Source organism: Ranitomeya imitator, chromosome 10 (genome assembly GCF_032444005.1).
Source record: "Ranitomeya imitator isolate aRanImi1 chromosome 10, aRanImi1.pri, whole genome shotgun sequence".
NCBI lineage: Eukaryota > Metazoa > Chordata > Amphibia > Anura > Dendrobatidae > Ranitomeya > Ranitomeya imitator.
Genome location: NC_091291.1, coordinates 87,737,800 through 87,750,967, shown reverse-complemented (window position 1 = coordinate 87,750,967; position 13,168 = coordinate 87,737,800). Strand labels below are relative to the sequence as shown.

The following is a 13,168-nucleotide window of genomic DNA, read 5'->3' as shown; positions in this document are numbered from 1 at the left end:
GATCGAATTACTTCTTGGATCACACGTTTTGTGAAGGATATTTAATGTATGGTACTTTCTGCCCTTTGTTTTGGGAGGGCAAGATTTTGTTATCTGTAGAGCAAATCTTGGTGTATATATGGATATACTTGGTAGTGTGGAGAATGTTGTCCGATAGGAGCCTGAGGTTACAGACCGCCTGCACCTATACTGTGTGAGCGCCACTGGACTCTGGCAGTGTCAGTGCGGATGTGCAAGGCCGTGGATTGTGTTCAGGCCATGTTTGCTCTATGCAAGTAAGTGCTGGGAATCAGGATAAGGAAAAATGCACTGAGCCTCTGGCCACACCAAGAATGCACCAAAACCTCCTCATCCTCGGCCACTAAAACACTGAAATCTTCCCCACAGGTAGGAGTTTTATAGGTGCTATATCACTGTATTAGCAGTGTAGTTTGTCCTCTGGGGGTAACAGATCTCTTTGGCTAAGAACACATTGGCAGAATTGTTATTGCATGAAGATGTTGTCCAGGCAATTGATGGCCTGTAAGGAGGATAGATCATCAACATCAGATCAGCGGAGGTTGAATCTGTCACGCCCATCGATCAGCTGTTATTTGTTCTGGTGGCCGCTGGATGTAAGCACTATGTACTGCACAGCAAATCATTTTTTGAGACTTGCATTTATGTAGGGAACGGGACCCCTTGCACGCTATATCATAGAGGCTGCAGGAGATAAACATCACAAAATTGAAAAAATAAACTCTATTGCAAAGTTGCATGACTTTAAAGGGATATTCAGATTTTGTATAATAATGGTATATCCACAAAATTTGCCGAAACTGTATGGCAGAGGCAGATCCCATTATTTGGAGCTACATTCATTTTGAGAATTGGGCCAGGCACGGGAGAGGTGGTTAGAATTCTTATACGCTTCTATAGCAATGCCTGACACCTTTCCATTGCAAACAGTGCTCATCGGGGTCCTGTTCTTGAGCAGACTGCAGAATGAGGATCTGTAACCTTATCTCTTTTCTCCTGAACAATCTTCTCAGTTTCAATTCACACACACACTGTATGCAGTGTTCTGCACTGAGTACTGTACTGGGGTTATTATCATCAGAATCCCGGAAAAGAAGGATTACAACAGAAACCACAACACACAACAGAGTAAGTTTAGACTTCATCTGGTCTCCATCGCTGCAGTGTCTGTCTTTTTAAGATGTGTACAAAAGTGTATTTTACCATGCTTTTCTTAGTGTCTAAAAGGATGTATAATACAGGGATGGAGACCAGACAGGAAAAAAGTAACTCCGCCAGCCTCGTTATAGTCAATGGCTTTATGGGGGTTTTCATCAAATTCATCTTTTTTGGTAGATTTTTACAGAAACCCAGACGAAAAAGGTAGAACACTGTAAATGACTAAACTAATTTATGACAACATCAAAGTTTACCTTTAAATTTGTTATAAAAACAACCTAGAAGATAGTTCAGAAGGAGAGAGATAAAAGTCACAGACAATGCATCCAGATGAGCTCACTGACAGATTTGACTGGTAACTACCTCTGCTATGTATGCACTGTGATACATAGAGGCTGTAGAAGCCATATGATCCAAATATTTCATGAGATCCCTCTACCGAAAAATGCCTTTTTAGCCAAAAATAAATGCAATTAGATATTAAAACCAATGACCCCCAAATGTGTCCATATTCTATAAATGTCTGTTCAGAGTGTTAGGAGCTCTGTTTGAGAAAAACATAGACATGACCAATAGAAGTGTATATTGAAAAATGTATCCTATAATTTTGAACCTATTTTGACTAAAAAAATAAATAAAAATATTATCCTGGGCTGACAATCACTTTAAATGAATACTTCCTATACCTTATATCAATCAGAATAACAGAGAAGTAGAGATGATCGAATCAGTCAAGAATCAAATGTGCCAAATTACACAAATTCTACCTGGTAATTCGATTTGCATTGAAGTTATTAGATGGGAATTAAAGGCTACTTATCATACTCTGGGGTCTCTCCAGACTCTAGGGCATAATAAACATAGAATGTAAAAAAAGAACACTCGCCTCACCCCTGACGTCTCTGCACGCTGTGCTGTTGCTGCGCATGTTGTCATATTACAATGTGCATTACCTGAGGCTTAGTGAGCATCTCGGAGGCACAGGCCTCCTTAGCGTCGAAAGATCCGGCATACAATAAATCAGGCCAAAGAAGATGTGCCCGTTGAGGATAGCCGAAAAGAAGAGATGTGGAGGACCAGATGACTGATTACAGGGGTGGCAGAACAAGGGAGCAGTGAGGTGAGTATTATTTTTTTAACCTTTTATTGCCTACCATATTGCTGAATTTCAGCAGATTAAATTACAAAAAAATCTATTTTCAGGAAAATACAAATGTGTTGGAAAACACTGAAGTAAAATTGTAGTTCTAATGATGACTCATGCAGGGAAAAGAGGCTTCCTGTTTCTACACAGAACTTAGACGGATTCTGCTAGTCAGTTTTTAACCCCTTTCCGACCTTGGAAATACTCAGTTCTTCATGGTTGGCTGGTAATTACCAACCTTAGACATACTGAGTAAGTCCAGGCGATTTTGCATGCACAGAGGCAGTGTAGGAGCAGTGCCCGCACCGCCCCTCTAAATACTGCAATTGCTAGAGATCGCAACATTTAGCAGAAGTGCAGAGGGAGGGGGCCCCTCCTACGCTTTGATTGAGGCCCCTGCGATGTCATAGTGGGGGCCTGATCGTTGCCATGGTGACCTAATGTCATCATGACAACATACGGGTCATCAGGCTATGGCGAGCCCCTCAGACCATGCGCAAAGCATGGGCTCAAGAGCGCGTGTCAGTGCAGCAATGGCAGTTACAATCCATTGCAATACTCATGCATTGCAGTGAATTATAACTGCAATCAGGCTGCTGAAAGTGAAAGTCCCATAGTGGGACAAAGTAAAAAAATTAAAAAGTTGAAAAAAATAGTTACAAAAAAATCTGAAAATTATGAAAAAAAAATATATGTATTGTACTGATTATTTTTTTTACATAAAAATAGAAATTTGACAAAAAAAGTAAATGTTGGTATCTCCGCATCCATAACGACCCATAAAACTGTACCACTAGTTAACCTCTTCAGTGTACACCGAAAAAAAACAAAAAAAACAACGAGGGGAAAACCATGCTTTTCCATCATATCACCCAACAAAAAGTGGAATAAAACGCGATTGAAAAGACGAATGTAAATACAAATGGTATCTTTGAAAACAACATCTTGTCCCGCACAAAACAAGCTGCCATACAGCTCCATCAGTCGAAAAAAGTTACAGCTCTCGGAATACAGCAATGCAAAAATAATTATTATTTCTGTAAAATAGTTTATACTGTGTAAAAGCACCAAAACATAAAAAAACAATAAAATTGTAGTATCGCTGTAAATGTACTGACCTGAAGAATAAAGCTGCCTTATCAATTTTATCACATCCGGAACAGCATAAAAAGAAAAAACAACAATTCCTGAATTGCTGGTGTTTGTTCTTTCTGCCTCCCAAAATTGGAATAGAAAGCGATCAAAAATGTTGTGTGCCCGAAAATGGTTCCAATAAAAATGTTAACTCACCCCACAAAAAACATTCAGTCACATGACTCTGTCAGAAGAAATATGGAAAAATTAAAGATCTCAAAATGTGGTGATGCAAAAACTAGTTTTTACATAGAAAAGGGTCTTTTAGTGTGAGACAGCAGCCAAACATAAAAACCAGATATAAATCTGGTATTGTTGTAATTGCACCGACCAGAAGAACAAAGTTACCTAATCACTTATATTGCATGAGGAACAGTGTAAAAAATAAATAAAGCAAATTCTTCACATGCCGATGATTTGTTCATTCTGCATTCCAAAGATCGCAGTAAGTCTCGGCTCACATTTATCCTGTGCTCTACTCTGAGCACTTACACCGGGTTTCCATGTAATTCTCTGAAATAGGTGAACCCCCGGCGGAAGATTCCCTATAATGAGGCAAATGGAGGCACTGTGAACACTGTCTGATCTGTGATCCGGTGGTGTCCGTCTTTTTAGACTTCCACATGTTTGACATGTCTGTAGCAATGACAGCCCACCTAACTTATGGGTGCATGTCTCCAGAAGCATGAGATGGTCACTACCATGTACTGGTGACTGCAACATACTGGGTTCTACAATGGCAGTTTTCACTCAGCAACATCCATTGCTGTTTGTTTCTGGAAAACACTCATGGAGTCAAAATCGTCACTACACCTGTAAATAAATTCCCAAAGGGGTAAAATTTCCAAAATGGGGTCACTCGAGGGGGGATTCTGCTCTAGCACTTAGGAGCTCTGTATATGGAGTCCACAAACTATTCTAGGAAAATCTGCGCTCCAGAAGGCAAATAGCGCTGTGTCCCTCCCGAGTCTCTCCGTATAGCTAAGCAGTACTGTACAGCCACGAACGTTTGTCCTGATGAAGAGGTCCTGCGTGACCTCGAAAAGCGTAGACTTTTAAACCTGTTTAAATAAATGTTTTAATGTCACCAATTATCAGATTTCAGCAGCGTATAATGATACCTCCGTTTTTCTCCTCTATGAAAAAAATCATCTCAGAATCAGTGGGATCCATTGAAGCGTTCCAGAGGCATTACCACATAAAGTGACAGTGGTCGGAATTGTAAAATTTGGCTTGGTCATTAAGGTGCAAACAGCCATGGAGGGCAAAGGGGTTAATTATGTGATGTCATAAACCTAATGAAAAATACAAGATGACTGCAACATATTAAGATGAAAACGCTGATGGGAGGAGGTGTGCTTCTTTAATAAAAATACATTTTATTCAGGGAACACAATCAGTGAGAAGCAGGTGACTATAACGTCCTGCAGCCAAGTTACACAGGAGGAACATGTGGTTTCCAAAAAAAACAAATATTGCCTGAAAATACAACGCACATTCTGCTCTGAAGAATAAGAATGACTTTGTTTTACTTTTCAAACACTGATTAGACTAAACTGTATGTATGGAAGTGTAATAGTATCACTCTATTTAATCTTCCGCTTAATCTCAGAACCTGACACCTTATTGATTTTCGATATTTTAATTATTTTTCAGTGTCTTCTTATATCTGCTGTTGCTCTGCGTATACTTGTATAGGGAAGGATCCAGCAGTATGTAACATTCAGATCTCAGTCTCCACATCTGCAGCCATCTCACCACACTGTCATTACTGATGTGACTACTGACACTGATGGAATATAGTGTAGCGGTGTGACAACGCCTTTCCATTCCGATGATTACGGGTGTATGGAGTGGCAGAAGACCTGCCTACAGAAGACCTGCCTACAGAAGACCTGCCTGCAGAAGACCTGCCTGCAGAAGATCTGCTTACAGAAGACCTGCCTACAGAAGACCTGCCTGCAGAAGACCTGCCTACAGAAGACCTGCCTGCAGAAGATCTGCTTACAAAAGACCTGCCTACAGAAGACCTGCCTGCAGAAGACCTGCCTACAGAAGACCTACCTGCAGAAGACCTGCCTGCAGAAGACCTGCCTACAGAAGACCTGCCTGCAGAAGACCTGCCTACAGAAGACCTGCCTACAGAAGACCTGCCTGCAGAAGACCTGCCTACAGAAGACCTGCCTGCAGAAGACCTGCCTACAGAAGACCTGCCTGCAGAAGACCTGCCTGCAGAAGACCTGCCTGCAGAAGATCTGCTTACAGAAGACCTGCGTACAGAAGACCTGCCTGCAGAAGACCTGCCTACAGAAGACCTGCCTGCAGAAGACCTGCCTGCAGAAGATCTGCTTACAGAAGACCTGCCTACAGAAGACCTGCCTGCAGAAGACCTGCCTACAGAAGACCTGCCTACAGAAGACCTGCCTGCAGAAGACCTGCCTACAGAAGACCTGCCTACAGAAGACCTGCCTACAGAAGACCTGCCTGCAGAAGACCTGCCTGCAGAAGACCTGCCTGCAGAAGACCTGCCTCCAGAAGACCTGCCTGCAGAAGACCTGCCTACAGAAGACCTGCCTACAGAAGACCTGCCTGCAGAAGACCTGCCTACAGACGCCACTCATACCATGTACTCTACAATTTACCAAACTTTTCAGGTTCTTCTCATCATTTTATGATTACTAGTTTTGATTCTGATTGATAGATTATGAATGAAACAATTCATTTTGAAATCTCCTTATAAAATGTAACACCATGTAACCGTAAATGTTATGTGGCAGCTGTGTACTAAGGGAACGGACATTTACAATAACCTTACAGCAATACTTTGGTGTATTTTTGTTAATTCTGGCACTGAAGTGTTATCACTAATGTCTGTTCCCTGCGTCTAGTAAAATACTTACCGCTCGCCGTCTTCTACTGTTCCCAACCCCGCTCCGGTCCATGTGACCCGAGCTGAGACCAGCCGGATCGTTGCAATGTAAGTCTATGAGAGACCCAGAACAAAGTCCGAACAAGGCTTTCATAGACTCACAATGACAGCTTGTGCTGTAGGCTCTCATTTCTGGCCAGTCAAGAGCTGTAACCACAAGAAGATAGGCCGGAGCGGCGCCAGAACCAGGAGAACATAAGTATTTTACTACACATAGGGAACAGACCTCAGTGATACCACTCCAGTGCTGAAATAAAAAAAAACAAACATCAGAGTGGCGCTGTAAGTGCCATAATAAAAGTTACATACAACATAAGCCACCAGTAAGCAATATACAAGAAGGGAATAGCTGTAATATATTCTTTGTAAGAAAGCAGGAAAATGTAAACAATTTATACCAATATGTCCACAATATAATCAACTTGTGAAGTAAGATATACAAAAATATTACATGATTGGATAAAATTTTCTATCTATCAATCTATCATCTATCTATCTATTATCTATCAATCTATCATCTATCTATTATCTATCTATCTATCTATCTATCTATCATTTATCTATCTATCTATGTATCTATCTATCTATCTAGTATCTATCATCTATTTATCTAATTTCTATCTATCTATCTATCTATCATTTATCTATCTATCTATCTATGTATCTATCTATCTATCTATCTATCTATCTATCTATCTATCTATCTATCTATCATCTATCTACCTATCTATCTATCTAGTATCTATCATCTATTTATCTAATATCTATCTCTATCTATCTATCTATCTATCTATTATCTATCTATCTATCTATCATCTATCTATTATCTATCTATCTATCTATTATCTATCTATCTATCATCTATCTATTATCTATCTATCTAGCAATCATTTATCTATCTATCTATCTATCTATCTATCTATCTATCTATCTATCTATCTATCTATCTATCTATCTATCATCTATTATCTATCTATCTATTATCTATCTATCTATCTATCTATCTATCTATCTATCTATCTATCTATCATCTATCTACCTATCTATCTATCTAGTATCTATCATCTATTTATCTAATATCTATCTATTATCTCTCTATCGTCTATCATCTATCTATTATCTATCATATATATATACATATATATAATATTAATATCAATCTATTATCTATCTATCTATCTATCTATCTATCTATCTATCTATCTATCTATCTATCTATCTATCTATCTATCTATTATCTATCTATCTATCTATCTATCTATCTATTATCTATCTACCTATGGCATGATGTATTGTTATATACCATTATCTCTAGGACCACTTCTTTATTTCTTGCGACCCCTACGTATATACAATATCGTATGTATCGTACAATGATATAGAACCGGTGGAATGATTTTTATTGTACATTGTGATAGTCTTTTGTCACCTTGTGATACGTTGGGAGTCCATGCCCTGCCTTCCTCACTATATAAATGTGACATACAATAAAACACTACTAAACTCCACATAATGTGCTGACAAAACTGTGCTTCTCAGGTCCCCGTTTCCTCCCCGGAGCTGCGCTCTTACCATTCTGTAGATGATGACCACCGGCGTTCTGCTGCTCCTCTGTGGAATCTGGTTCACGGCTCATGTTAATACCTGGGAAGAGTCCAGGAAAAGAAGTCAATTTTAATAAATGTTTATGGTATCTCTCTAAACAAATCATTGGATTACAATAAAATTCATTGGACTTTCAAATTCGGGTGTACACAAGGCATTATCATATTCATCGGGCGGGGAGTGGCGGAACCTCACAAGTCCTTCACATCTGGCCAAGTCTGGTCACCTATCTGCAGGATCCATTGCCCGGGAAGATAAATCGATGACAATCGGCGCAGATGTGAACGGTAACATTCAAAATAGTGTGAAACATGGCAGCAAGTTCTCCCATACAAGATCTGATATATTCCCTACTATACGGGTCATTTATGTGGGTATCCTCCCTTAAAGGGATCACATAAGAGCAGATCTCTCTCCAGCACACGTGCGGCTCTCCTCACCTGAATTTCGCCTGTACCACTCTATGTCGGCCTCTCCAGATGAGATCTATGGCCGCTCCTGCAGTCTGCGCTACGTCTCTCCTCCAGGTGATCCACAAGTCAGTTGGAGAAGAGGAATATTTTATACAAATTACACTGACCCCCCTCCTCCCTTTTCAGGGCTTTTAACCCTTAGCACTCATGTAAACCAAACAGATAAAGGAGATCATTTGCATATGCCACAGGCAGCCAGTCACATCACAGCTGTCAGGGAGAATTTGCATAAGATAACAATGTGCTGGTCTCGGGGCATTTAAACTTTTCTGAAGTTAGTAAAAAAAAAAAAAGTCTAATGAAAAGCCTTAAAATGAGACAAAAATGCATACGGGAACAATCAGAATGAACTGACTAGTGCCATCTCATTTATTATTATAGAAACAACAATTAGGTTCAATTATGGAAAATCTACAATAACTTAAAACTGCAAAATTGAAAATGTTTCATATCACAACAATATAATAACTAGCAACAAGTACAAAAAAGCAAAAGTAGCAATTTTACGGAGTAAAAGCAGTAATTCTGGGATGTATACAGCAGTAATAACTAGAAGTGTATAATATTAGGAGCAAATATACAAACCCACACACAGTACAAGTAAAATCAACAATCAATACAAACTGGCTAGTACTATAGCACTGTGAAAAAGTTTTAGGCAGGTGTGTAAAAAATAGTTTGAATGTAAGAATGCTTTAATAAAAAAAAAAAAAGAATAGTTTATTTTTAACAAAAATCCAAAGTGAATGAACAAAAGAGAAATCTAAGGGGTCGCGCAGATCTTGGTTCAATCATAAGTGTACCGACTGGAGCATGACAGCTTTTTCGTTACCCAAAGCACTTTAATTTAGGCCGATATTTCTTTGTGGGGGGTGTTTTATGAAAATATCTGAATTTTGACGAAAATTTTGAAAAATTTGCAATTTTCAAACTTTGAATGTTTACCCTTAACCAGATCGTCATACCACACAAACTAGTTAATAAACAACATTTATCATCTAATATCTAATTTATGTCCTTTTTTTTTTTTTAAATGTCCTTTTACTTATTAGAAGGGTTTAAAATTTAGCAGCAATTTTTCAAGGAAATGTACAACTCCAATTGTACAGACCTATTCTGTTTTGAAATGACTTTGAGGGGGTTTTTATATTAGAAAACCCCAAAAGTTCTATCATTTTTGAAACTGCACCCCTCAAAATATTCAAAACTGTTTTCTCAAAAATTGTTAACCCGTTAAGTGCTTCGAAGGAATTACTGTAATGTGGAATAAGAAAAATATTTTTTTTTTCTTTCAACTAACGTGTTGATTCAAACCTGTCATTTTCATAAAGGGTAAAATTAAAAACGGACCCCGCAATTTGTTAGATAACTTCTTCTGAACATAACAATATCCCATATGTGGTAAAAAAAAACACTCTTTGGGCACACAAAAGCTATTCAATTTCTGGAGTGCAGATTTGGCTTCCAGACTCCTTGTCACCCTTGCAGAGCCCCTGAGGCATCACAACAGCAGAAACCTCACAGAAGTTATGCCATTATGGAAACTAGATTTCTCAAATAATTCATCTAGGGGATGTGTTGAACATTTTGTACTTGCAGGGACTTCCTAAAACTATACAACATTGGGACGTAAATGCACACAAAATATTTTTTTCCAGTAAAATGTTGTTTCAGCCCCAAATTTGTCATTTTCACAAGGGTTAATAGGGAAGAATGGACCAAACAATTTGTTACACATTTTCTCTAGAACACGATGAGAAATACATGGTTGAAAACAACAGTTTGGGCACAAAGAAGGGCTGAAAGGGGAAGGAGCATTATTTGATTTTTGGAGCGCAAATTTAGCGGGAATAGACAGCGAATGCCTTGTTGCATTTTCAGAGCCCCTGAGGTGCCAAAAATGAAGAAACCCCCCACAAATGACCAAATTTTGGAAACTAAATCCCTCAAGAAATTATTCTAGGGGAGAATTTTTAACCCTCAGGTGTTTCACAGAATTGAATTCTCTTTCACTAAAATTTTTCTTTAGCTTTAAATTTTTCACTCTTCCAATGGGAAACATTTTAAAATGGATGTCGTAGTTTGGGATGCAATTTTGTAACACCTGTACCTGTACCGATTTCTGCTTTGGTTTTTAGGTGGTGCCACACCATTGTTATGGGTGATGCTTCATACTATCAATCCTATTTTATTACAGGGACTTGTGGATGGGATTAATCTTGTTGATTTGATTTCTGTCTCCTGTCAGCAGTGGGGCTGTTCCATATATTTGACTACTCACTTGTTTTATGATTCTGTTCCTGAAGTGACCTCTTAGCTTTGACCGTGCTTCACAACCAATCCTACCTCTGGTTCGCATTTCCATACAGTGGGAGCAATCCACTGGATCATGTTGTAAAACCAGATCCCAGTATAAGCAGGTTGCGGGATGCAGTGATGGACAGGAGGCAGATCAAGGGTAAACAAGGGGTTTAATAAACAATAGTTACTCCTCGCAGGGAGATATGTACACAAAGAGCAAGGCAACTAATACAAATAATACTCTTGACACTTTGGGCATCAGCCACGGGTGTGCTCTTGCCCGTGACTGAGGACGTGTAGATTACGTAACAAAACGGGATCTGTCACAGTTCTGTGAAAAAATGGGGGAAACGTCCTTGACATTAACAATGTCCTCCTGTGGTTCTGATGATGGCGGTGTCCTCTGGTGGTCCTGGCGGTGGCGATGTCCTCTGGTGAACCTGGCGATGGCGGTGATACTCTGTGGTATTATCACGGGCACTGGCGCCAACAGATGAAGGGAGGAAAGTGGAATAGTCTCTTCCCTCAGTGGTGAGAGTCCCTACACTGCCAGACCCTGTGACACTGTCCCGACACACTCTATAATGGCCAGTGCCTGTATCCCGTACACAGACCTTGCCTCTCACGGTCAGTACACCTGGCCGGGGCAGTCTTGACAGTATCATCGGCTAAGTCAGCAGGCTCTTTATGGTCCCCGATGCAAGCAGGGACAGCGGTGTTCGCGTTGACAGCGTTATCTGTGGTGTCTCAGCGGGACACCGCCAGTCGGTTACTGTCAGCGCGCCCCGTCGCCTCATAGCTGATCTTCTCTGACAGGACTCTCGCGCGTGCGTCATTCCCGCCTGAACTGTTTGAATTTCTGCACGTGCATTAACTGTCTGCTTAGCCACGCCCCCTTTAATGTTTTTATGTTTCAAACAAAATTTTCCTGGTCAAATCGGTTAGGGGGTTTTCCTGCTGTCAAACGTACAGAACATTGTAAACTGGGAATTTCAGCTGGTTCTGCTTGAGTACTTTTGAATCAGGCAGTATAGACAAAGGTGTGGGTTCACTATGCCCTGGAGAAACGGCCCTTGTAGGAATTTCCGGAGTCTCTGGAGTTTCAGATTTCTGTTCTTTTTTTATTCTATCCCTGTAGGTTCAGCGTACTTGTCATCTTCTTCATGACTTGCAATGGGTAGAGGATCCTCAAGGGCATTGTGCTTTTCTTTCTCTATTCGCATGGGATCTCTAGACACGCAGGGGCGTAACATGTTTCGGTGTACAACACGAGAAGAAGTATCATCATCACCTTTGGGCTGGACTTCGTAAACAGGCCCTTCACAGTTGACTCATCACTGTACACAGTGCTGTGTCTTTTCTAATCGATGATCCAATTTGTTTTGAGGACGCTTCTCTCTGATTAACACCCGGTTGCTGGCCTGTAGAGCTGTCCCCCTTAGAGGAGCCATTTCTGGATGTGCCAACTCTCGAAAACGGGTCTGCACCAGATGATGTAGAGTCTGTAGTCGATGACGATGCTCTCGGACCCAGCTTGACACCTCTGTCCTTGGGTAGTCCTCCTCAGAGTCAGCTCCAACTCAGTGATCTCTTTTCCTGGCTGGCTGAAAAGCAGAGTATAGGGCGTGTATCCGGTGGTGCGATGTACCCGATTGTTATACACCCACACTAGTTCTGCTACATAGTCCGGCCAATGGACCTTATGATCCTCTTCTATGGTTCTCAATATTTGTATGAGGGTTTGATATAACCGTCACACGCTCCGTTGCTCTGAGGATGATAAGGCGTCGTCCGAGATTTCTCAATTCCATACAATTGATGTAGTTCTTCCATAACTCGCCCTAAGAAGCAAGCACCTTGGTCTGAGTGAATTCTCTTCGGGCAGCCATACACTTGAATTAAGTTTTTACAGATGGCGTAAGTTGCCGTCTCAGCGGTTTAGTCCTGAGTCAGGGTCACTACCGGGAACTTACTGAAGTGGTTTACCATTACTAAACAATGTTCATACCCTTGATGGGCTAGGTCTATTGTTAAATAATCAATCATTAATACTTCCAATGGAGCCTAGGTTACGATGGTTTGTGTGGGGGCCCTCTGCTCTGGAGGTTTGACAAGCTCACAGTTCCTACAGAGTCGGCAGACTTCTTCCACCTTTATTTTTAACAGTGAATGATACACTAGTCTTTGCAGCCAATGAAAGTTTTATTCTGGACCGAAGTGAGCCCCTTTTTCATGTGCATCTCTAGCCACTTGATGTATTAGATTTTCAGGAATCACCACTTGCCAGGTGACAGATAGGGCCCATTGTAACTGTACTTTTCTCTTCAACAATCCTTCTTTTAGGTGGAGCCTCTCCCATTGCCGGAGTATCTGTTTCATTCCAGTGGACAGGTTCTCTCTCTCCTC

The 13,168-nt window shown here is 40.5% G+C and overlaps 1 protein-coding gene across 2 annotated transcripts in view; it reads right to left on the bottom strand.

The window, feature by feature from the left end:
- The window catches only part of POU2F3 (POU class 2 homeobox 3), a 193,010-nt gene that overhangs the window by 131,471 nt on the left and 48,371 nt on the right, over positions 1 to 13,168 (bottom strand). The window contains exons 1-2 of one of the 2 annotated variants that reach the window (XM_069743095.1): positions 8,429 to 8,551; positions 7,956 to 8,027 (exon numbers count right to left, since the gene is read on the bottom strand). In XM_069743095.1, coding sequence (XP_069599196.1) covers positions 7,956 to 8,019 — 64 coding nt within the window. In that variant the 5' untranslated portion in view covers positions 8,020 to 8,027; positions 8,429 to 8,551. Of the gene's footprint in view, positions 1 to 7,955; positions 8,028 to 8,428; positions 8,552 to 13,168 lie in introns of those variants that run through there. The other variant, XM_069743094.1, reaches the window with a different exon arrangement.